The sequence below is a fragment of the Melanotaenia boesemani genome, chromosome 19 (genome assembly GCF_017639745.1).
Source record: "Melanotaenia boesemani isolate fMelBoe1 chromosome 19, fMelBoe1.pri, whole genome shotgun sequence".
Lineage (NCBI taxonomy): Eukaryota > Metazoa > Chordata > Actinopteri > Atheriniformes > Melanotaeniidae > Melanotaenia > Melanotaenia boesemani.
Genome location: NC_055700.1, coordinates 15,925,795 through 15,951,965, shown reverse-complemented (window position 1 = coordinate 15,951,965; position 26,171 = coordinate 15,925,795). Strand labels below are relative to the sequence as shown.

The 26,171-nt window shown below is 37.7% G+C and overlaps 2 protein-coding genes across 6 annotated transcripts; both read right to left on the bottom strand.

Annotated features, from left to right (window-relative positions):
* Positions 1-135: 135 nt before the first annotated feature.
* On the bottom strand, positions 136-8,610 carry LOC121629542 (glycerol-3-phosphate acyltransferase 4-like). 3 transcript variants are annotated; one of them, XM_041969169.1, is made up of 13 exons: positions 8,456-8,609; positions 7,337-7,634; positions 5,329-5,398; positions 4,928-5,225; positions 4,742-4,816; positions 4,498-4,587; positions 3,964-4,057; positions 3,732-3,847; positions 3,430-3,485; positions 2,891-2,976; positions 2,690-2,818; positions 1,138-1,217; positions 136-909 (listed from the first exon to the last, which is right to left on the bottom strand). In XM_041969169.1, exons 2-13 carry the CDS (start codon positions 7,502-7,504, stop codon positions 795-797), a joined length of 1,377 nt encoding a protein of 458 aa, XP_041825103.1. In that variant the 5' UTR covers positions 7,505-7,634; positions 8,456-8,609; the 3' UTR covers positions 136-794. The 3 variants fall into 3 exon arrangements, with proteins under 3 accessions (XP_041825103.1, XP_041825104.1, XP_041825105.1); XM_041969170.1 differs by lacking the exon at positions 4,742-4,816 and having other exon boundaries at positions 8,456-8,610; XM_041969171.1 differs by lacking the exon at positions 7,337-7,634.
* A 795-nt stretch (positions 8,611-9,405) lies between these two features.
* On the bottom strand, positions 9,406-25,244 carry cabp1b (calcium binding protein 1b). 3 transcript variants are annotated; one of them, XM_041970865.1, is made up of 8 exons: positions 24,338-25,244; positions 14,424-14,591; positions 13,387-13,417; positions 13,150-13,293; positions 12,790-12,899; positions 12,558-12,632; positions 12,339-12,411; positions 9,406-10,908 (listed from the first exon to the last, which is right to left on the bottom strand). In XM_041970865.1, exons 1-8 carry the CDS (start codon positions 25,004-25,006, stop codon positions 10,883-10,885), a joined length of 1,296 nt encoding a protein of 431 aa, XP_041826799.1. In that variant the 5' UTR covers positions 25,007-25,244; the 3' UTR covers positions 9,406-10,882. The 3 variants fall into 3 exon arrangements, with proteins under 3 accessions (XP_041826799.1, XP_041826801.1, XP_041826800.1); XM_041970867.1 differs by lacking the exon at positions 24,338-25,244 and adding an exon at positions 16,873-17,590; XM_041970866.1 differs by lacking the exon at positions 14,424-14,591.
* Positions 25,245-26,171: the final 927 nt, after the last annotated feature.

Below are 26,171 nucleotides of genomic sequence, written 5' to 3'. Positions count from 1 at the left end.
TCCTGCTGTTTGAGGTAGGAAATGAAATAGACAGTTTCCATTTAACTGTCCTCATGTTACAGCAGTGTTTTTTACGGCAAAGACAAAGAAATTGCTGTCAAGTCGCCTATAATATATTCAACCATGTATCAGTCCCTACAGTGTGATTTCACTTTCTTTGGTTCACAATGTCCAGAAAGACTAAGACAAGAGGCAAAAATAGAACCCTGAGCCAATTAGTAAACTGGCGTACAAGTATTAGTACTACCAGAGTCTGTGAAGTAATGACCAGGATAACTACAGCTTTAAGAAATGGTAATGCAAATAAAGACACTGGGAAAGAACGCATTGTCTTTAATCAGATACACAACAATCTCATATGCCAGTGATAAGGAAGCAGAAAAGTATTTTCACATTTAGGTTCAGCTTTAATGTCCATAAATTTCAATTCAGCTCTGATCTCACTGCTGTGCTGCACAACGACAAACATAGGATTTAATCTTTGAATCAAATAAAACAAACTGATATATTAGTAAATCAGTTATTTGTCTGACATTGTTTGAACTTCGAACATGAACCAGTTTCTCCATTTCACAACATACAGCACAATAAATAAATAAATTGTAATGAAAACCATGTCAATGCATATGTGGCTCTTTCTAGGTAAAAATCCTGCTCTTAGTAACTCATTTTAACCATTTACAACATGTTATTTTACAAGAAGCAAGAGTCTGTAACAAGAACAGACGTACTGTACATTGTCATTGTTTTTTGCTAATTCTTGTTTATCTGCACCTCCCCAGGTTTCCACATTCTTAACGTTTGTTATCACTTTGGTCCTCGTGGTCACCGACTATAACTTTACTGTACTGTTTCTGCTGCTCTTCTTTAAAATTATCTTTCACTTTGGCTCGTTTCAGTCCAGCATCCCTGAGAGAGCACATAGAAAAAAAACTATTTAACCTCTGAATCAGTGGTGTGACTGATTACATCTTCCACAGACCTTGAGGAGAGCTCTGGAGCATAAAACTCCTTTCTTTTAAAGATGCAATCTTATAATGTCTTTTGTGAATCCACTTAGGCACTTTACCCCAACATTAACATGTGAAATTTGACTAATAGATGAAAATCTTAATATTAAAATATTAAAGTACTTACCATACAAGGTCTACTAATCCTCCTTGAGCAGCTATGGCTGCTTTCACTCTGTTAGCAAACTGTATTGCATCCTCCCCTTCCTACACAACAAAAAACAACAGATAAAAAGGGGTTTATTCAAACCAATGAACTAAACAGTCACTAACATGAAAATTACAGGACTCAAAAAGTGAGCACACCCTACACCTTACCCCAAGTTTCACCTAAATGATTCAAATTATCATCATTGTGACAATCACTGTAGCTCTGATAAGTGGTATAATAGCTCGCTCTTCATATCCTGGTCCCTGCTGATCTAGATGATTTAGTTGGAGTTTTTCTCTGGAATTTCTTTTCACTGCATAACCATGATGCACACATGCAGGGGACATATCCCTTAGCTCCAAGACCAGAGGTCTGATGCATAAATAATCATCTTCCTACAGTAATGTGCTTGGAAGATTTGCTCATACACTCTTCAGACTATATATATAAACACATTTTCAGATCAATTAAAAACCAATAAGGCGAGGTGGAACTGAAAGAAGGCACAGATTATAACAAAATGAAACAGAAAATTAAACTAAAATAGTATGGTAGTGATTCTTTTCCCTTGGTTTTTTTCTTCATTAGTTTTCATAACATGTTCCTATATAGTGTGAATCCAATCCAGCCAATAGAATACTAAGCAAATCAACCCTATTATTCCTACAGGATCTGCTTCAACATCACATCGTAGAGAGATTGCTAAACAAAATTCAGTACATAGTCAGCCATCCTGATGTAGATCTTGATTATGTCCACTCTATGTGCACTCGTAAAGTCATATTAGTTTAGGCAGTAGCTGATGACATAGAGCAGTGGTTCCCAACCATCTTCCTTGGGGACCCCCTTCATGCAAATACTTAAAAGCCATGGACCCCCCTGCCCTACCTGGGACTGAAACCATGCTTGGTTTTATGCTTTCAAAAGTGAGATTCTCACCATAAATAATGTGTTCCTGCTGAGTCCTGTCCTTCAATAAAGTCAAAGTTAAATTAACAACATATAACCTTACTTTTTTTTTAAATAGGGACAATGTGTGGACATTAATCACAAAGTTTAAAGCCTCAGGGACCCCCTGTACTCTTTGGGGGAGTCCCCCAAACCCCAGGATGGTGAATAATATTTATAAAGTGGAACACACAGCTTTATGAATGTGGTTGAAATCATGTATAAGGTATACACATTTTTACTCATGAAACTATACATGAGTTTTATGCATTTAGCCCTTGTTATACACCTGTTTATAACCATGTTACTGCTATAAGGATAACTAGAAAACACTGGTGTGTATTTTATTTAGCAATCATTAGGTTCCTAACTTGTGTGTCGATGAATACATCTGTTTCCACATGTCGCTGAGTTGTTTTTGTGTACACGAGAAAATAGAGGAAAATAATATAAATATGAAGAAGTGATGCAGTTTTGAATCACCATTCATATTGCAGAGGATACTGGCTGTTGTACTAAACATCAACAACTTTTAAACATCCTAAATATTTCTTTGTGAGGTTGTGAGAAAGGGTTTCACCTCTCTGTTCATAGGTGGCAGGTACCAGACGCTGCAGACAATGGCCCAGCTGCTCATCATTCTCAGCAGGTATCCCACCAAGCCAAACTTGCTGCTGTTCCAGAAAGCATCTCCAAAGCGAGGGTCGTACTATAATAGAAAGCAAGCTCCCAGTGACTGTAGCTGTGATCAATATGAGAAAGAGGAAATAACAGGTCCTACCTTAATGGCAACAGGATAGACGGTGCAGCCAATTTCAAAGCTACCCTTCTTGAACATCATCACTGATGTGTTGTTAACACAAGTGCCTGTAAATTAAATAAAGCTAGAATCACCCAACAAAGCACAAATTATAGGGACGGTCATCACTTGTCGAAAAGTTACTCAGAATCTAAAAGTGCATATGCTTTTGCAGAGGAAACCTAGCTAGATGAATAAATATCTATCACTCCATGACTGTGCATTTACAGAAACTGCATGACCCTGTTGGGAGTTTTTCCAACGGATCCTGTAAGAGCAAACACATGTTAAGATGTTTCAGCTTCACAAATGGCTGCTACCAAGGTGGGAAGCATGCCTGTGAGAGTGAGGAACCATTTGGAGTGCATGCTCGCCATCAGACATATTCATGTTCTGTGACTTTTAGTGTTTTCAGCTTCATTTATTTATGTTTTTGTTGATTTTTAAACCAAAACAAAAAAAGATAAAACAAACAAAAAAGAAAAAAAAGAAAAGAAAAACAAAGGCATTCTGATACAAACCCTCAGGGAAGATGAGAATGGGCTGTTTGGTTTTATCAGCAACATGATCACTAAGCCTGGAGGAAAAAAAAAAGCTGCATTATTAACAAAATCTAACTAATAAAATCCAGTGCTACAACATGAGCAGCCAAGAACAATTTATTATACTGACCTTTGCAAAATTTGAAACCATGAAAACCAAACTTAGTCGAAAAAATATATATAATGGCACATATACAACCAAGCTTAAATTCATTAAACAAAAAGACTAGTCCCTGCTGCACCCACTTATCTTCACTAACATTATGAAGATGCAATGTTACCTTTTGGCCACTAGGTGTCTGTCTTTCACTTCTGCTCTGTCAAACCATATGTGAGGAGAGGATTTGACCATGGCTGTTTGGATCATTCCCAGCAAGCCTCCATGTACTTGGCCAACCTGAGAGACAACCTAATCTTAAATTCAGGTCAATAAAATTGGCCTCACTATATAAAGCTGAGCTATTTCTCATAATAATTCATTCTAAACACATAAGAAGAGAGACAGTTTCATACCAAAGAGTAGCAGCGGTCATTGGCCAAGATAATTACGTCTATTGGTGTTGTGTGATTGGCCACACAGATGCCATCATTCTTTGGTCTGTTTTCTCTACAGTTAAACAAAAGACAGGCATAAAACACAATGTATATTACATATTATTTACAGATAAATGCTATCAATCTATTGTCCTGTTAATATCTGAGATAGATGCATTTGCATAAATGTGTATATATACATAATAATTATACAAACAAATATTGATTATAATTAAAATTAATACATAAAAATGTATATTAATATATACAAAAATATATATACAAAAAAAAAAAACTTCTTTGTGCTCTTCTGGTCTGATAAAACTGATGGCACTACTTTTCCCTTAATGCACATCAAATATAAAGAGTTTGGAAATGATGTGATAAGGTCTGATTTCCTACTCCCTTGTATTCAAATGCAGCAATACCACTGTGCTTTTAGTGAATGAAACACAGTATGCTTTCTAACATATCTCAAAAGACTGACACTGTTGCTGAACTTCACATACACACCTGTTATGATAGGTGATGATTGCTGTGAGAGAATTAACACAGATGCGGTAACCCATCAGATGTACCTTCTCACTAAGGTAAGATCTTAACCTGAGGACATACAGCACAATGCCACAACAATCAGCCAGTTTGTCTGATTGACATGAGGTGCATCTTGTCTGTCTCGTAGCTTTTGAGCTACCTAACCCTGCTACAGAGGCATTTATACATATCTGAGGTGTTATGAAAGCTGGCAGAAACTTACTGTGTATTAGGCAGAAACCCCACCAAGCTGCTCAGAACAATGAACAGACAAATGCCTGTGACTGCAAGAGTTACTCTATAAAAAACAAAACAAGCTCTTAATATAAGACTGAACTAGCCAAACTTTTATAATATGAAAGCAAACTGCCTGTTCCACTGGATCTCCTCTGTGTGTTGCTACTCTAACCTCAGAGGCAGCAGAACCCCATAGCGGAGAAGAAGTCCAAGACCCCACAGGACTGTAACTTTCAGATTGATGTGATGGAAGTTGTAGTTGCTTCGGGTTAGTAAGTTCCACTTTTCTAGCTCCTGAGCCGAAAAGCACTTGGTCACCTCATCATCAACAATGCTCTCCACACCTCTCCGGCAGAAATAGAAGATGTCAGCCATCTCAAACTCAGACTGTGAGCCTGAACATCTTAAAGAACCTCGAAGGTCCTGGATCTCCTGACGTACAGACAGCAGTGGCTCTTTGTTTATGATGCCTTCAATAAAAGAAAAAGGAGAAAGACACTATTTAACAGTAAAAATAAAAAAGAATACAACGCATTTTTACATCTGCCACATACTGAACCATAACTATTTTACCATTGGTAAATGATTTATAGAGCTGCTGATTCTTCTCCTTTGCTTGTAACTCCATTCGTAAGGTTGTCCACTAAATCAAGACAAAAACACAGTACTGCAACATTTTGTATGTAAAAATATTAAGAGCAAGATATAAGAACTGAATTTATTCTTTTACTTTTACTCTATTCAGTTGGATTAACAGTTAAAACAAAACCCTGCAAAATGCAGGCAAGATTTAAAGAGAAAAAATGCAGCACAGATTCTGACATGATCAAAGTGATTAAATTAGGCAACATGTTCTCTGGTGAGTGAGGCTCAGCAGCAGAGATGGCTGGGAAAGCATGTGTTTGGCAGCTGAGAAACACCATTGTTGTTCAATTCCAGCTTCAAACCCTCCCCATCTGACTAGCTTAACCATAAGTAGGCCACCATTCTGAGGGATCAAGCTCCAGCAAAAACCTGAAGAGAATTGAACTGGTGCAAGTAGAGAACAAGATAAAAAAAAAAAAACTATGATTAACAATGTTGGAAGGCACTAAGGCTTGTCAAATGGAAAAGCCACAAATGCAAAAGCTTTCTGTTAACTGCCCAGAAGCATCATAATGACCACAAAAAAGAAGGTATCCACTGCGTAAAGCCATGCATGTCAATGAAAAAGCAAAATGGAAAAACTATTTCACAGCTGTAGTGCTTGGGTTCATATGTCAAAATCATCTAAAATGTGAAAAATGATCAAATCAGGAATACAATTAATCAATAATTACATTTGCACAACCCCCCCCCCCCCCAAAAAAAAAAAATTAAGTAAAACAGCCAGTAACCAGTTTCTGTAACTTAACATATTACCATTTACTTATTTATTCAAAACCTGTAAAAATGATAGTCATCAGATGTTAAAAAGAAAAAAGTTCTGAGGTGCAAATCTGTTTTTAATTTTTGAGCCTTTCTCAAACCATTGATTTCTGTTGAAATATAGGATCATTCAAACACTTACTGAACTAACACCGTGTATGAAATTCAGAAAGAAAAGTCACTATTAGGTGGAGGCGTTAACTACTCATAATCACTAGAAATATAACTTAGCTTCACACGTAGAAGTCTATTGGTCTATCTTTCAACAATATGCTGAACTTTTGTTTTGTGCTGTTTTACATTTACATCTTTAAATTAGTCAAATAAATGTAGGTTAGTCGAAAGCATAATACTTTCCGGGACATCTCAAACCATACTTAGGTACAGTACTTGGTTATCACCACTGCCCATGTGTGTAGATTTAATTATTGATTACATCCAATAAAGGAATTGATTAAACTCTTTTATAAAATACTGTAAATAAAATACCTGTATACATGGAAATTCCTGAAAACTAATGAAGAGAAAATACTAAAACATTTTCATGTATTTTAACCTTCTGTCTCTCGTTTGGAACAGAATTTTTATGTGTTAAATAACAACTTTGCCTCTGGATGTTTATATTCAGACCCCATCTGCTCTTTTCTGGAGCCTTGAGTAAAACTAATTCTAAATGTAAAGCAGATGGCCTCTGACAGCGGCCTAAAACTGTCCTCAAGAAACAGCAAAAGATAATTCAACTTTACAAAAATAACATTTTGTTACATATTTGTTCAGTTACAGCAGTTTAATTCGAGTCACTAGTGATGAAAGGGAGGTGTGAATATATAACTTCAACAGATAAACTAGGACCACAGGGGCTGAGCTTCTTAAGGGGAATGTTGTGCAAGTGGATGAACTTTGTCGCAGGGGTCTAAGTTACCCCAAATATCACCACAACACAGATGAAGTCCCATGGCTAAAAGCTCATTTTTACCTACAGTGTGCTCCAAAAACAAACTCCCTGAGGAGAAACATACATCGTCTTAAATATCTATCTAAGTGTGTCTCAGAGGGGCTAGATAATCTTCCAGATAATCAATGAAATACACAATCTTTAAAACAAAACTTAAAACAAAACTTTTTAAGACTTTGACTTTATTATAAGGTCACAAACTATATCAACTAAGCTCACCTCAAATATTTTGAGAAGTGTCCTCATGTAGAAGTTATGGATACTAAAAGAGACTCCAAGCGCAGCTGGCACAATAACAATGACGAACAAAAGAGTAAACCACACAGTGATGAGGATGCTAAGACAAGTGCAGAGCAGATTGCCAACAGGCAATGTAAACCAAGTCATGCTGTCAACAGCAAAGATGATACAAAACAAACAAAACTGCAGGCCATGTCGAAACCCTAAGCTTTATGGAAAGTCTTCTGCACCATTTCAAGCCACAGTCATTGAGGCATCAGGAGTAACTCCCATAATTCTGAAAAACAGCACAAAATAACAAATTTTATATGCACAGATGTAATAATCTGATATAGTACACTGCAGCTATGACTTACAATTGTCATGAACCAATATTTATCCACAACAGAACTTAGAGAATATATCAAAGTTTAAAGTGAGACATTTTACAATTTCATGACAAAGATGAGCTTATCTTAAAATTGCTGGCAGCAACACATCTCAAAAAGTTTGGAACAGAATGACGTGTCTGCTGTGTGCCAATATATTATAAATCAGATTATTGAATTTAGAAATCATTACTTCCTGTTTCTATTTACATTTACACAGTTCCTACTTCTTAGTGTATAGATGTAAAAAAAAAAAAAAAAAAAAAAATACAAATAAAAAATGCACTAGAATGAATATAAAAATTAAAATTACATATAAAATCTTTTTCATATTTTTATTTAATTACATGAATTAAAAAAACACATAAAAACATTATCTTTGAACTAAGAATACACTGAAAAGAAAACAGGCTAAGATCTCAAAATTTGGTAAACAAAGACAAATTTTCTCAATAATATAATCTAATTTATCTTTATTTAAACTTGATAATGTTGGTTCAATTTATTTAAAAAAAACACACACACACACAAAACAACACAGTCAAGTAGTACCTGTCTTTATCAATAAAAACTGGTAATATGCTACAGGTGATTGGACATTAGTGGTGACGGTTTATGAAACAAAGATAATATACGTAATTCGTCGGAGAGAAACTCACTGACCTACAAGTGTAGGAAACTGAATGTTATTAAGCTAGCTTTCAAGTTAGCTCGTTAACTAACTGCTTACCGTCACAACAGACTTCTACCGTATTGCGGATATAAAATTAGACGAGAGGTGGCAAGCGGTCAGGTAATCCTCCATTTGGATTTTTAATGCACAGGATTTTTTACACTGTGCTGCTTGTGGGTTGTTTTGCAGGCAACAACATGCCACAGGAGCAGACCGGGGAGTATAGTGTCACCATGACAACAAGAGGCCAATCAGGACTGTCGTCACTGCACAGTGGGAAAGAAATTAACCTTAAATCTGATTATAGAGGATTCACCATGAAGTCAGCTTTTTAAAGCTGTTTTCTGACTGGAAAAAGAAAAATCAGGAAACATATTATGGTACTTGGGGCCAGAGATTTTATATTTTTATTTTCGGATTATTGATATAATCTGGAATTAAAAAATTAGGCTGTGTTGTGTTAACTCCCATATATCCTCAAATAATTTCACTCCAATGATTTTTTTTTAAATCTAGCCTACTGTATCCTTACTATGAACACTTTTATTCTGTCACAAGGCAATGGTGTCCCACTGTCCTGTTTCTGTTAAGTCAAGATGGCTCTGATAAATATGCAAATTATTCAGTCTCAGAAAGATCTTTGCTGTTACTGCACTATGACAGAGGGCTTGCTAGTGTTCAACCAACACAGATTAATTAATATAACTAAACTTAGTTAACTTTGAATTTTTTAAGGACTTAATGAGCCTGATTCCTCTTTACGGCTAAACATTTCTTCTGTTAGCAATCATGGAGTAGAACCTCATCACAGTGTGAGTGTCTCATTTTTTTCTTTTTCTTCTTTACAGGTGAAATATGAAAGGTGAAGAGCAAGAATGAAAAAAGGGGGGGGAAACTAAACAAGAAAAAACAAATAGAAGAGAACTCTAAACTGATAAAGTTAGGAATTTAGTTTACTGTTTACATTTTGTGAAGCACAAGTACAAGAAACACACACTATTTCCAAGTTGGAATAAAAACTTTTATTTTTATATATTCTGCTACAAATTGCAGTAATTTTGCAACATGCATAGTTTCACACAGTTAAGACACGCAAAATCACAAAGTAAGATTTCCCTTTTGAAGAATACCATAACTTAAGAACATGCATATACCCTCATGACCTTTATGAACAGTCTTGGAATAGTACAACTGTCCCAACAACGATTAGTAAACTGAATTAAAATCACATTGTATTTTTGTAAAATTTCTTTGGCTGTTTTCATAAAAAAGCTCATATTGCTTCCTTACACATATCAATGATGAATGTAATGAAATTGGTTCAAGATTAGACTGGGTTAAAGGAAACTGGATATGGATGGGATTGATTGTTCTATTCACTTTGAGGTATTATAGTTTAAAAAGTGTAGCTGTTCCCCCAATAGTAAAAGAAATCTCACTTCAGGAGACTTCTGTATCAGTAGACTCACAAAACCCTATTAAACAAATACATTTGTGAAAAAATGAAAGCATTATCAGACTCCTTTCACCAATTGAACTTGTAACACAATTCAACCCACCTCTGAGGATTCATGCAGCCTATAATAAAACATACAAATAATTAAAAGGCTTATCACAGTAGTAAAGATGATCAATAATTTCCTTGCAGACTGTTTATAGCTGCAGGAGTCTCATAGTCTCATGCACACTGGAAATGACACGTCTATCACAGTAAGATGGACATAATGTTTTTAAAGTCAGTAGAACAAAATTGGTGCTACATTACACATTATTACCTAACAAATACTGAACGTAATTAATCTGTGTTTGATGACAGTCTCCAGTGACACTTCACATAAACAGCATTGGATGAAGAGAAACAACAATATGCACAAAACACAAACACGCAGATATGAATGGGTAACATTAAATATTTCCATATTACCTTTGTATTTGTGCTTATGTCATGTCAGCATTAAGAAGGAATGTGCTCTGTCAGTTTTGGTCTCTGCTGGCATACTGCTGTCTTAAAAATATATCATCTTAATTGCTACAGTAAATAACAATGGTAATACCTTCTATCTACATTTGAGCAAAATTGCTCAAACATCATATTACCCTTTAACTATTGGGTTGACTAGCACATGAAAAATGTCATCATAAATAAGGGGAAAATATGGTTTTAAAATGTACTTCACAAAAGTCAGAAATGCAGCCATTGGTTTTGTTTATGCTTTAAAGAACAGCAGCAGTGTGTTATTACCAGTGTTCCTGCTGGCTGTAGTCATCAGCCGTTGTGCTTCAGCATGGCAGTTTCAGGGCAAGGTTGATATGTTTTTTTTTTTTTTTTGTTATTGTTTTTTTTTTTTGCTGTCTTACTCATTGACAGTTCAAGAAGTTCAAGATCTATCATCAGTCTGTGCTAGACATTTAACTTTTCCTCCAAATCTAGGATAGAATCCAGGTTTTGTTTTAGCGCCTGAGACGTCTGTCACCAAACTAAATTCACCGAGACATCATCCGGACGAACTCTGTGAATTAAAGAAAAGGAGATTGTTTACAAACTCAGCAGCCATCTTCATTTTAAATATATATAAAATAACACAATACTCAAAATTGGACACCAATGAATTTGAAGAGGTGAAAAGTAAAGCGAAGCTCAGTCGGCTTTATTTCATATTATGTGGGTAGGTAGAATGAATGAATAAGTAAGACACCTGTTAAATTTGCTAAGTAGCAACAGAAGCTCTTAAATGTGGTGTCTGCTTGACAAGTGCTGAATATTTATTTACACCACCATGGAGAAAATACCAAAGGTATTGAGCTTCTGAATGAGCATTGTTAAACAATCTAAACGGCAAATCTGATAATCAATTTTGATAACAAAAACTCTATTGTTAAATAAGACATGTTAACCTCATTAGCGTTAAACCTGCACCCTAAATATTTTAGCAATCCAAGCAGTCAAGCAGCATTAATGTGATTCACTCATCATCTGTTTATTTTTGTGATAAAACTCAAAAATATCCTCCACTAAGACTGCTCAATACGATATATGGTACTCCATCCACAACAGGAAGCACATATTTTACAATTTCCGCACAATTACCATTCATTCAGGCGTAACAATTTCATCCATATTTTATCAGATATTGAGGACATCTGGCCACAAATTACTTGGTAAAGGGTTACAAAAATTTACACACACACACACACACACACACACACACACACACACACATATATACATATATATATATATATATATATATATGTATATATGCCCGACGAGGTGGCCATTATCAGGACGACGCGGAGGCGTGAACAGTCCAATTTTGTAAACAAAATATTACAAAGACAGCGACACACTTTCTGATACTAAATACTAAAAATTGTGATGTTATTTTTGCTTGCTATACTCCAGACCCTAAAACTCATTCAGGACTAAACTAAGTACAACCTACATGCAATCTTTGGCTCCTTATATTAACTGGGCTATATTGAAAGTTTTTTTTTTTTTTTTTTTTGGTCAACTGCATGTAGAACACATCAAAACAAAATATAAAATTGTACATTTAGTTGCATGACCCTGAAAAACAGCATTCTCTAATATTTTTATCCCTTTCCACATGTGTGGATCATTTTCTTGGTGGGTAATCTTTTAGGTGACAAAATCCTTTGGCATAGAGATAATCTGACAGACATTCCTTCATCCTCTCATCTTAATACCAGCATGGTATGGAAATACAAAATACACATATTATATATATATATATATATATATATATAGAGAGAGAGAGAGAGAGAGAGAGAGAGAGAGAGAGAGAGAGGGGAAGGAGAGAGAGAGAGAGAGAGAGAGAGAGATAAACAGCAGGGTGTTGAGAACCAACAGAAAATCTGTAAACATATATTAGAACCATACATTTTGGTGTATTTGCTAAATATGAAGTCTGCTTTGTACCTTCAAAGTCTACATGTCCATCTCCATTTAAGTCAATGTCTCGTAAAATCTCCTCCAGATCTCTGTGTCCAACCTGAAAAAGCCAAGTTGTAAGGAAAGTATGAACGTCTTTGGCACAAAGAGTAGGGTTACATGTAAAGAGGACAGGCTAAAACCAGGCAGACAGTGATTGATGGAACGCTATGACGAGAGGGGGAAATTCTCCCAGTAGCTGTTTACCTGCTGTCCTAACAGTTTTTTCATTGCTTCTCTGAGTTCGGCAGTGCTGATCTGGCCATCACCATTGGTGTCAAACTGAAAATAAGGAATATAAAGAGATTAATAAAAAAGCATCATTTGAACTGAATCGCAATGTCCAATAGCCCAAACTACTGTCCTTCTTTTATATAGACCTGCTTTTGTTTGCACCAACAATTGCCAAGAATGTAAAATACACTTGAGTACTTCTCACCTCCTTGAAAGCATCCCTCAGTTCCTTTACCCCTATCATGTCTGCTGTTTCAGCCAGAAGTTTGGGCCCCATGAGTTCAACAAAGTCCTCAAAGTCAACATGTCCTCCCACTAATGGACAGATTGAAAAGAAGGGTTAAACTCAGTATGTACTTAGAGACACAATATCACCAAATTTTTCTTCTTCAGGTGTTGATTGTGGGGTAAGGCAAAAGCCGAGGCCAAAAAACTGATGGAGTGGTTGTCATTGGTTTTGTATTAAACTTTCTGCACATTTAATGTTGAAAACTGTCAGAGGAAAGCAAAATAGCCTAAAATAATTAATAGACATGGGCACACAAACAAGTACAGATTTAGTTACAGTTCATGTTGATTTGCTGGCTCAGTTCTATTAGTTCCATCTCTGTTGGCATGTAGCCCATCGTCCTCATGCAGTTCCCCAGGTCTTTACAGCCGATAAACCCATCTTTGTCTTTGTCAAATTCCTTGAAGGCCTCACGCAACTCTGAAAGAAAAGGAAATGATGGAAATTACCAAAGAATATCAGAAATACCAGTTCAATTTGAATTTTCTATTGGTGCTAAATATAGCAACATACCATCCATTTCTTCTGGCCTCAACTCTCGGTCCTGTGAGGGATCACAATGCAAGGTTAGGATCCAAATACTGCTGACATGTTAAAAGTCATGCCAATACCCAGCACCTCTCTCCCAACATGATGTTGTGAAAAATAAGAAGGTGACTTCAGGTGTGTGCCAACCATTTTCAGGTTTGCATCCAACTAAGGAGGAAGAGCTCATCGGTGAGATCACACAGTGAAGAAAACATGCTGAGTCTTGGCATTCTCTTTCAAAATTTGGCATATGGATCAAAGTGAAATACAGAAACAGCAGTTAAATGATATTAATATATATATTATTTGCACTAGCATAAAAAGAAACAATTTTTCTTTGTTCATACAATTTGAGTTGATTTTTTTTTTTTTTTTTTTTTTTTGCTTTTGTCAGCGAGTTGCTTTAAGTGCAGAAAGCTGCAGAAAGGACAAAATAGTCCCTTAAAGTGCTACTCCACTGAAATAAAAGGATTCAGTCCCAATCCCTCAATAAGGTAAGCAGCACTGTCTACAAATTCATCATCTGCATTGAATATTTCAGGTTCATTGTTTTTATTTATACCACCATTTGGTGTATGTAGTCCACTTTTGAAGATAGGTGGAGAGAAATGATACCCATATGAATGACTGTCAGTCATCACCACATTTTGCTTCTTTAGTCCCCAGTGTCCACAATGTTTGTGAGAAGCACTGAATAGTCTTGTACATGAAATGTGCTATACAAATCAACTTGCCTTGCCTTATGAATCCAACCTCATGTTTAAGCATTCACCACACACATACAGACACACCCTTTTTTTCTATCTTAATTTAAGCATTTAAGACTGTCTATGAAGATTTTCTCAAAGTACCATCCTCTCTGCACCACCACTCTTCTTTATTTTTGTCAAGAACTGACATGTATTTAGTAGAAGTTGATCACTGCACACACTCATGATGTGCTTTGCTTATTGTGCATGAACTGCATTATGTGCTAATCTTACTCGGCATGCATGCACATGATATTTTCTGGACTTACGTACAGCCTGCCGGCTCTCAGCGAAGCCCTTGCGTAGAAAGATGCATGCAGGCCCCAGTACGTTGTGCATGTTGGCTCCGTTCTGGGCCAGGGCTACTAGTGGCTCAAGATAGGCCCCCCCAGATCCCCCCTCCTCACAGGACTGCACTGCTTTGTAGTTCTTCTTCTGGTCCTGGAGCCGCATCCAGGTTGAAGGGCCAGATATCGGAGTAGAGGCAAAGACAGGGGTAAAGACTGTGACTCAGTTTGTTGATGAATGGTTTCAACAAGGAGCCAACACGGAGTTGGGAGGATTGGGGTGCTCATAGGGAATCATGGGTGACAGACACCCTGCCAGTTATTGAAAGGTGTGGATTCAGGTTAGTTGTGATGGGAAAAGGAGCTCAGTCAGACAGAAGAGGGTATAATACATTTTTCATGACACAGCAACTGATGCCATCTATGAATCCATCTTGCTTAATGAAACTGCAGAAACTCTCCACATGATCTGTAACAACCCCAACTATCTAACTTCATGCAAAAACCATTCACCTCTTTTAATGCCAAAATTATTTGTTTACTACCTTATGACTGCATATGTCTGAACTTTCCAAATCTCTCACTGTACAATAGTGGGCACATTATTTCTACACTACATACTGTATAAATGACAATCAGAACTTCTAAAATAATATCCAAATCGTGAAATAGCGAATATCTCAATGCTCATTGTCTCGATAACAAGTAAAAAGGGAAACAACCTGATGATGCAATGCAGATCGATTCAAACATGCGCTTACCATTGGCTGAGGCACAGCCTCTAGAGTGTTTTATATTTCTCCATAAGTGGCAACATTTGTCCTTTTTTGTGCACATTACAAAACAACTGTGTTGTCCAGAAGATGAAGCAAAAATTCTGTCAGCCATAAAATTATAATTACGCATTAGCTAATCAACCAGGGGGCAAATCCTGTTGTCACATAAGCCGTTCCAATTACTGAGGGAGCTACAGGTTAATTAAAAACAGACCATCTCTGACTGCCTCTAAATAAAGTCAAATATGGTCCAGCCATCACTCTGACTAACATTTGAGTTATAAGCAGCCTAATGCAGCTCACAAACAGCAATTACTAAATGGATTATGTTCTGCACTTTTTGTTATCTCACTGAGATGAACTGATCTATAAAGCTGTACCATTTCTCATTGCTTCTTAAAAATGGAATGTTGGTTTTATCTGTATTTCAATGTCCAATTTAGCAAAGGATAATCTACTTCTTCAAAATCAAGTGGAATAGACTCAATATCTGAACAAATTACAAACTGCTGCTTTAATAATCTCTGACATGAGCTGGTACCATCTTCAGGGGCTTTATACAGCAAACATAAGACATTTGCATACATATGCAAAGAAAGATTTTAATGCATACTTGTTCTATATGCAGAAATACATTGTATTTTATACTTTACAAATGACCTTCACACTCCATCTGTTACCGCCTCACTCCTAATGCCAGTTCGTGTACTCCTACAGTTCTCACTACAGGAACGGATGCCCACTGGGTAATCTGACCAAGTGATGCATAGAACAGGGCTGGCCGTGGCTACATCATGCCAGAAAATTACTACGAAGCCTCGTGCTAGCAGTTATATAACATAAAAAACCCGTATATACACACACAGAGGAAAACACAAATCTGTAAGAGTGAGGACGACTGAGGTCAAGCAAGAACTTCTGCACCACTCCAACCCATTTTGAACAGATGGCATCAACAGTTGCTTGTCATAATGTGCTTCCTCAAGGATGCGCAGCTGCTGATATGAAGGAAATTCTGTTTGTGGGGTTTATTGCTATACTAAGAGTGTAATCAAACTTTTGATGACATGACATGGGCTGGAAATATGAGACATCTTTCTAAACTAGATGTTTTCACACACACTAAAAGACAGTGCTGGTAGGGAATTTAAGCTAACAGAATCTGATAAATTGAGGTCCTGTTTGTAACATGTCCACTGACTGATGCCATCCAGCAGGTGCATGTGCTTTTTATTGAGGCAGGACTCAACTGCAACCTCAGTGACTTTAAAGAAATTCTAATTTACAGACTCAGTCAACAGGTATAACAAAAGCAGCACTGCACAAGTCTTTTAAATACAACTATGCACAAATGCTAAAAATATGCTTAATATGCATGCAGGGTGAGTTGTCATAAGTTCAAACCGCAGTGTTAGTAAACTACAGTATGAGCTTATCTTGGATATCTAGTAGTAAACTAGGCTCCGGCAACACAATGCACAGTTCAACACAGCCTGGCAGTGAATTGTCAGACAGAACAGAGGGATCAGTCAGTAAAGATTGAATCAAATTTGGTAGCTATTGGTCCAGTTGGGGACACACCATTACACAAACATGCACCGAGAGCCAGGGAAGGCAGGGAGATCACAACAGGATGAAAAACCTCAGAGCAGATCTTACCTTCTTGGTGAAAATTTTTAGCGACTTTACAGAGTTTCCCATTGCAAAAAACAGCATCAACTAAAAAATGCTTTATGTTTTCTCCCTAAATATGGTGATGTGCCTGTATGTAAGTGCACGTGTATGCATGTGTGTTTGCATGTGTTTCCAGGCATGCATCGGAATAGGAGTCATTAGGAAGGGAGACGGGGTTCAATGGGTCATAGACTAATTTAGGAGGACATTTAGAAAAAGAGAGTGGGACCATAAGAGTTGGAGGAGAGGATAAGATGGGAAAGGATGAAGGATTGTGCAGGGCGGAGAGGACCTTGAGGCAAAGATGCTAAACAGTATGAGGGAAGGGAGGCTGAGACAAAGGAGGAAATATGCAGAGAGGAATGAAGGACAGGTCAGAGGAACACAAAGAATAGCAATGGAGAGGAAGCATGCATGTGATCAGAGCGAGATGCAAGTGCCAGAAGTAGAGAAGCAGGATTGCTTATTCATCCCATCCTCTTTCCTACAGTGTCTTCCCTTCCTTTCTTCCTCCCTCTCCTCTACCCTCTATCTCTCTTTGTGTGTCCGTCAGTCTGTCTCGTGCTCTTTTTCCCACAGCCCCCAACTCCCGCCAACTCCACAGTTTTAAACCATCTATGTGACAGAAGAAGCTCATTCGGACAAGCATATTACCTTCCCCTGAGCAAGACGCTGGAGACACTAATCCAAAAATGCTCACACACACTCACTCACACACACACACACACACACACATACACTTGACTAAACACACTTGGATGTGGGGCTGTGGAGCTAAAAATATAACACGCTTTCTCTCTCCCCCATTCCTACTCTCCCTGCTCTACCCTCAGCATCCATCCCCCTCTACATAGAGGCATCACAAAGTCATGTTAAGCTTGAAGGGTTTGGATTCAGATCAAAGCCAAAATGTGCAAGAAATGACACAAGGATGCCGAGCCACAATGCTGGAGGATGCAAACCAGCACGTGCAAAAGCAAATACAGACAGACAGGCAAAGAAATGGTCGCTCGCAGCCTGTCTGGTCCACACACAGACACACACATATACCAATTTGCTGTTAAGAACAATGACTACACATGGACCATCTAAAAAAAGTGTTAAAAACAAACAGTACAATTCCTACCGAACTAGAAATTTACTACATGATACTTTTGCTCTGCAAATATAGCACTTCGTACTCCATTGCATATATATTGCAGCCATACTCCAGATATATTCCAACTGAGCCAAACAAAGATAAGATTTTTCTCTAAATGTGACTGGTTGCTGTAGCCAAAGTCCACCTTAAATGTTAAGTAGAGTTTTTTTAGGTGTTTTTCCTTGTCATCTTATCATCTGATAACTGTCACTTAAATTGTTGTTACACATTTAAATATATAAACCATTAGGTGCCCGCTGTTTCTATAGATTTATACAGTAAAATCCTGTGTTGATGTGTCAGCTAGGCAACAACAAAATGATCTGAAATAATGAGAGCAAAAAAAAAAAAAAAAAAAAAGATACAAAAAAATGCATTTAGTCCACAATCTTTTCCTGACCAAGTAGCGCCTAAACCAGAAACTACCTAACTCTGAGAAGCTGTGATGTCTGACGGAAAGACTGAATTGATAGAAACAAAAATGTTTTTAAGTTTTAAACTGGAGACCTTTAGTTGAAACCACTGCTAATACCATCTGGTCCATCTAGAGTGATATGATAACAGGATCAGATGGTAATTTCCTGATACATATGTCATTGACTACATTTAGAAAAAGTCACCAGTCTAAACAGTAACACTGATGCAAAGATGCTGCAAAACTCCTTCTTTCTAAAGACCAGCAGGATGTAACTCCTGTGATTACAAAAAAAAGTCCATTTGCAAAGCAGCCTATAGAAAAATTAATTAATATCTGATTTGATTTGTGAGAATTTTTTTTCTTGACACCTTACTTAACAAAGCACAATTTTTATTTTGTGAACACTTAAATGGTGACAGAGCAGGTGTGTTTTAGGGTTGGCTTAAACTTTGATTGAGATTTTTCCATGACCACGTTGCATGATAGGAAAAGATTTTTAACCAGTCTGTCCAAGCTCAGGGAACATTCAAAAGCAACCACTTGGAGGTGCACAAATGGTACCTACCACAGCTGAAAGAACAGAAAAAGGGATTTTATGAGGTCTTTAATATTATTATCAATGCTGCCATCAAGACTGAAGTGGCATTGTTTAACGCAGACTTGCACAGATTAGCGCACAATTTAGCTCTGATGCTTTACTGTTGATTTTTTTAAAATCTTTGAATTTGTGAATGTTTTTTTTATTTTGTTTGTTTTTGTTTTATTTGTTTTTTTGTTCTCTCTCGCCTCAAAAGTTTGAATTATGGGCTGTGTGGTGGTGTGATGGTTAGCACTGTTGCCTCACAGCAAGAAAGTTGATGGTTTGAACCTTGGTTTGGGGTTTTTGCCTGTTCTTCCTTCTGCCCTCCAAAAAACAACAAAAAAAGTTAGATTAACTGGTGAATAACTGACACCAGATATTTGTCTTCAGGAGTGAGTTTGGTTGTATGTTCCAGCCCTCCCACAACCCTGAACTGGATGAAGCAGGTATGGAAAACGGATCAGTAGAGTTAATTTATGCAAACTATACAATTATTCCCATCTTTTCTTTCACACTGAAAAATTAGGGATTGAATTAGGGAGACATACCGTGTGCTGACTGATTGTTCTTAGTTTATGTGGAGATGAATTTTATAGGTAAATAAGGGTTCTTTTAAATCATACTGTTACAAAGATTTTGAACTGAAATTCAAAATAAGTTCAGATGAACCTTTCACCTTTCAACAGATTAATTTCAAAACAGCCTTCTAAAACTCCTCACATGAATCATTCTGCACAGTGAAGGTCAAACATCCGCCATTGTGTCTAAAACAGCAAACTACCACATGCAGCAAAACCTCCCTTTTTAAATACCAGTAGCATCCACTCCTGAAGTAAAGTCAGCATCAGTCACTGCAGCGCTAATGTACGTCCGTATTTTCCTCTCCTGTTCGACCTTGTCTATTCTGTTATTTTAATAAATACATTCACGCTGAAGTTGTTTCAGATCTCACTCCCATTCAGTATCTGTGCAGCTCCTCTGTGTTGCTCTGTGGATGATTCATCCAGCCTCTCACCGGAGGCTCATTGTGAACTTCAGAACAGATCAGACGTCAGACACAGGAGCCGTCAGCTTTCATAATGTCACACCATGGCGTGCACGGGCATGATTTCCATCTCTCTCTCTCTCTCTCTCTCTCTCTCTCTCTCTCTCTCTCTCTCTCTCTCTCTCCCTCTGTATCCATTTCCTTCTCGCTTGCACATTTACTCACTCACAAACTCCTGATTATTATTTTACATTTCTGATTGGACTCTACGTGATGACAAGCTCCCACTGTTAAGTCAATATTGGATGTTAATAAGCTACAATTTTTCTAGTAAGAAACATAGAGGTGAGGTTTTTAGAATGGATTCATTGCAACGCGGGGGTATTTATTTCTTTAAACTAGACATGAATCTCATTGAAGGAATATTAAATTGTTATTAACTGAAGATGCTGAGGTCTGTATCAGTCACAGCTATAAATGGGATGAGCAATGACAAAAAAAGGAGGGCACTGATGTAATAATGAACTCTCACATACTCATAAGCTATCTTCTAATCAAGATTTCAAGTTAAATAAAATCATTTAGAATCATATCCTTCCTCTGTCCTTCCATGTCACACTTGGTCCCAGTGTAATCGATCTTTTAAGCGTATGTTTTCATCATCAAAGGAGGCATTAGAAAAAGAAAAAAAAAAACGTTTGCGTCATCTTCGTGTGCTTGAGCTGAGACGTCACATTTCTATCCCATAGCCGGTTAATCCATTTGAATAAAATTATCCACAACTATCAAATTTCATGCAGGATAGTGTAATATTGTGCTGCAGCTTGTGCGTCAGCAAGGAAAAAAATTGATGCTTCATTTCACAGCATGTCAGTTGAACCTCCATTACTTGTCATTGGACTTATTTTGCCCAACTTGCAATTTTTCAATCAGTTTTTTTTCTTTCAGCCTCAGGTTTCTGGAAGTATTTAGCACCATCACAAAAACATGCACCTAACGTTGCTGCACAAGAAGACTGTGCATGGGCTCTAATCCTCTTCTCAAAGAGAGGAGGTTATAGCCAAAGAAAGAATTTTCTACCTCTGTCTTTGGCAGCACTGATATAAAAATACCCATCTGTGGCTAAAAATAGCCTAATATTCTCCAGACAACCTGCAGCATATGCTGGGATGAAAACAGTGCTGCTACTCTCTTCTCTCGCATTTCCAGAGCTGTTCTTTTTTTTTCTCTGTAACGCATGCCTCTTTTTTTGTCCATTCCTTCCTAGACGTCATCAAGGTCAACGTGACCCAGGCAACCAAAAACGGGAGAGGAAGAGAGATCTTGTAAGAGCAAAAATTAAAAAAAGAGTGGTACAAAGAAAACATCAGTGGAGGATGAGAAACAGGAAAAACCAGTTAAGGAAGTGAGGAGCTCATCTGCCACTTTAGACCTTTCCTCACATTGTCTTTGGGGCTGTCAGATGGGAGAAGGGCACTGACAGCTGAAGAGTGCAATTATCAGGTCTACCTACAAAGGAACTCTTCTTATTTTAACTCTGTCCCGCTAATTTCTCCCTTCCTTTTTCCTTCCATCACTTTCTTCCCCTTCCAGCTACTTTTACTAGTTTACTGATGCCACAAAAAATGAAATGTCAGACTCTCACCCCCCTCTCAAACACACAGAGTTCAGACCCATCGGTACAGCACTTGCACCCTCTGCTGGATAATACTCATATCCTTTCATCTAAATTGCATTTATAAAGAACACTCTCCTTGATGACAATTTCTCCATAGAAGATAACAGAACCCTTTCAATACTGCAGTTCAAGGTTGCTCAAGATCACGAACACAACTGTGAATGTTCAGTCTCTTAAAATAGAACAGGGGGGATCTGCTCCTGCTTCGTCCTTCATCAGTGTTTGTTGCAGCCTGTATAGTTTAAAAGCCAGAAGATTTTGTAGTGACTGCCTGCTTTAAAGATACAGAATGTAACATTAAAAAGTACATTTTAAAAAATGAAGATTTCATGACTTATTGTAATGCAAGAGCCTATTTAACCAACAAGATGCAAAATACATCCTGTCCTTCATCTAAACCCCAACACAGGACTTTTTCGTCATTGTGATTCATCCCTCCAGTCTGAAAATGTGGATTATAAACTGGTAAACTGGTACAAACATGCTAGAAAGCAGTTCTTTGATTCACTAGTTAACCTTATCATGTCTGTCAGTTTGTTTGTTTTTTTGTTTGTTTTTTTTTTTTTTTTGCCAAGAAAAGAAAAACGGCTGCTGTGTTCCAGTCTCTCATAATCAGGTCTTCATGAGCTATTTTTAGCTTCTTTTACTTGCGGCAAAGGAGTACTGTTGGGATTGTATGCAGATCTTGATGTTACATAAGAGAGAAACAAAAGTGTTTGCACAGTTACATGTCTCACTCTGGATTTTGGATTATGCAGATGCATCTTTTCAAGAAGCACAAACATCATATTCAAGTTTCATGTCTATTCTTTTGACTTTTTTGTTGTTTCATGCTCACACATGCATAATTTACTCATTGTTGCTTGCTCTTTCACACAAACACTTCTGCAAACTCGCATCCACTCATCAATTCATCTTGACTATTGCATCTGTGTCTGATATGAGTTCATTTCACAGTGACATCAAAAACTAAATATATGATTAATGGAAGTCTAATGGAATCCTCCTTCATCAATGTCTGTTATTAATTAGTCAGAGAAGAATCTGCAGCTCATGTTGTGCTTTTCTCATAGTTCCTGAGAATTGGATTAAAATAATTTCAGCTGTGCATGATTTTGTGCAGGAAAATTTTAACTTTTACATGTAATCATTCATAGATTTGATAGAAACTCCAAGCTATTTAATCTTTCTACATACATCAGCAGCTTTGGAGATTTCATATAGCACACTACACACCGCTGCATGTTTTTTTTTTTTTTTTTTTTTTTTGCCTCGATGGAACCCCCTAAGACTGATTGAAGCTTTGGCCTGGATAGAGAGGAGTTATTTCTGGAATACATTAGTGCACATGGAGGTAATTGTCTCCTCTTGAGCTTTTTATCATTAACAGAAAAAGAGGGATTTCAGTGAAACAAGAAGATTGGAAAGGAGAGAGGTGGGGTGGAGTAGGGGGGTGAGGAACGACAGCATACTGTGCAGCTGCATGATCTGTCTGAGAAACAGAAAGAATGATCTACCTTGTAGAAACACAATGTATTTTTAGGTCACCTGGCTTACTTGAGTGTGTGAATGATATTATTGCTTTATTAATGTGTATGAGTGGATAAATGTGTGTGAGTGTGTCAAAGAGTGACAAGCTCTCATCTTTGAAACATTTTCCACACAGTGGGTAAGCTGATCCCCCTGCTGATACTCAGGTGACAGTCACAATGAAAGCCACTGCATTCATATCAGCATGCGTGAAAGTAATGGACACCAGATACATAGGAGCCAGATTTGAACTGAAAACACACATTCATTTTTAATCAACTCTGCCAGGGTGGTCGCGGGTCCAGTCAGATGTGACTTTATAGGTTCCAACTTCAGCTGCATCTCACCTGAGAGCTTCAGTTGTAAAAACAATCAACAACACTTTCACCATAAGCATTGATGCTGCAGTGATGTAACCAGAGCTCTTCAACACTAGAACACACTAAAAATAATAAGGATTTTATCTTTTATTATAATGCTGATATGTAATTCTTGTCATAGCTGCTTTCCTGACTTAACCACCGCATTGCATCTGCAGCTCTGTCTTGAGAGGGAAGCTTAAATTTACCATTCAAAGATTTCCTCAGTAGTATTTGTGATATGTGAAATGGTTATAAATAACTAGAACTAAGCCTACTGTCATACAAAGAACATTCACATGGGTGCACTCAAGTGAATATGAGTTTTTTTAAGACTACTCTAATTTGGTCTTTTAGGAACAAACTATTTTTCTTCAATAAAAATTGAAATATTTGAAAAAGCTTGAAAATCATGATAATTAACTGGGTGTGGATTCTAAATTCATGTTGGTAGAGGTAGTTTTTTAATTTACTTTAAAGCTTGAAAATTTACATTTGTGCTACAGAACTAATTACACATAAGAGAGCTTTGAGCAATACGATGATAGAACCCTGTACAAATAGACTTTTTAGAGTGATCTATCAAAAAAAAGTTATAAAGATAAGCTTAAATGCTGAATCAAAACTTTAAAGATGAAGCGTTTGGATATGTATCATGTAAATCCACTTCACACTTTCTCTTCTATAAGTAGTTTCATGTCCTGACTTTGAATCAACTTTTAAAACATGCTTCTAAGTTTTCCTCATCACCTTCCTTACCTGTCCAAAGACTGATTTTACAATGGGATGAAGGCTGGCGTCATGTTGAGACGTTGTGCTCAGTCTTTTGGATGTGAGTCTGGATGCGGGCTGGGCAGGTGCGCTGCTCGCAGGTGGGTCGGAGCTCAGACTGGATGAGGACCCGGTGACGACTCTCTCGCTGGGTTCGAAGAAGAAAGCCGCTTCGTCCGGGTGTTTTGGATAAGATGGGGTTGGTGATGTCCTCCTGTCCTGACGGGAGCCCCCTTGAAGATGCGCTGCATGAAGCTGATCACCTCTAGAGGTCTCGTGGTGGTGATGGTGATGTTTGGATCTGGTGGACTTGCTGCGCTCTTTCTGATACCTACTCGACCTCTGCCTGACATCCTCCTGAACGTAATTATCATCCAGATGGCTCGGCTGCAGGTGAGAGTGGCTTCTCTGCACCCGGTGATGATCGCTGAAATTCCGAGAGTCGACATGTCCTGGTTGGCACAGAGGTCTCCGCGCACTGGCCTCGCAGTCCTCTGTCCAGGGTGCATCCTCTCTGCCTCCAGCTGCGGTGGGATGATGAGTGCGGTTACTCCGGTGACCGTGAGGACCGTGATCCGAGTGCACAGACCTGCGGCTGGGCCCCGATGATCTCAGCAGAGAAGTGGTCGACTCGCTTTTGGGAAGAGAAGAGCTCATGGTTTGCCTTCTCGCGCTTGATAGCGAAATGTGGTTGATGAAAGATGAGGCTCGAGAACATGTGAGGAAGGTAGTCGTTGATGCACGTGCAGGTATTTTGCTTCATACGGATGCTTCCCACTTTTTAATCCGTATCTGCACGCTTGACCATCACAGGAAAGTCTGAAGTTGGCGCAGCATCCACCTGGTTGAGCAGTCAAGTGCCGCCTGATGTGGCAGCAGGCGCTCAGTCACAAGGCTCCACCAAGTTTGGATGACAGCACTGTGTTGCGCTGCAGTGTGTCGCACACAGTGTACGCACACAGTTAATTAAGAAACACGTCACAGCGAGTTGATAATTTCTCGCATTATGAGCCGCTGAGTCAACTTTATCCTTTGATTGCATGAGGAAATGAAAGTGTACTGGAATAAACCCCAGGTGGACAGATACACATCATCAGACCTACAGACAAAGTCTCTGAAAACTCAAAAAGTAGTCAGAATGACATTAATTCAAGTAGATAAAGGTAATTTTAAAGGACACTTTGGAATAGTTGTGTCTCTATGAAGCGGATCCTTAAAGCCTGCTCTTTATCAACAATTCACAGAGAATCAGAGGACATCATGTCTCCCAGAATCAGCATTTTGGGAAACTAAATGTAGTTTAATATATTTATAATGCAGATTGTTTTAATAGGGAATACACAATTTGCCACATTACACCTTTATTCCTTACATTGTATACCTGCCAAATGGTCCTTAAACTTTCTCAATACAGACCAACTTAACTTAAATAATTAAATATTCTTACAGCAACATCCTGTTTTTGCAATTAACACTGAAGCATTATTCATTTATTTGTCTGTCAGAGCAAACTTTAGAAGAACTAATATGATGCTTCAGTCGAGAAAATGTTTTTACCTTCAGTTTTTCATCTGTTACGATTCAACTAATTCCTAGAAATACTCACATTCAGGCAGTTGTCAAATCATCCCACTCAGGTCATTGTTCATGAAACGCAAAAGTGGCATCTTTACTAAAGTTTTGCAATGAAAGATGCTTTTTGCTGTGAATTTTATCAATGACAATGCCAGCATTGTTTTTTGTTTTTTCCTTTTAACTAGTACTAATAAACTACTACTCATTCATTCAAATTTGGCTAAAAGCAAAGTTAAAAAAAAAAAAA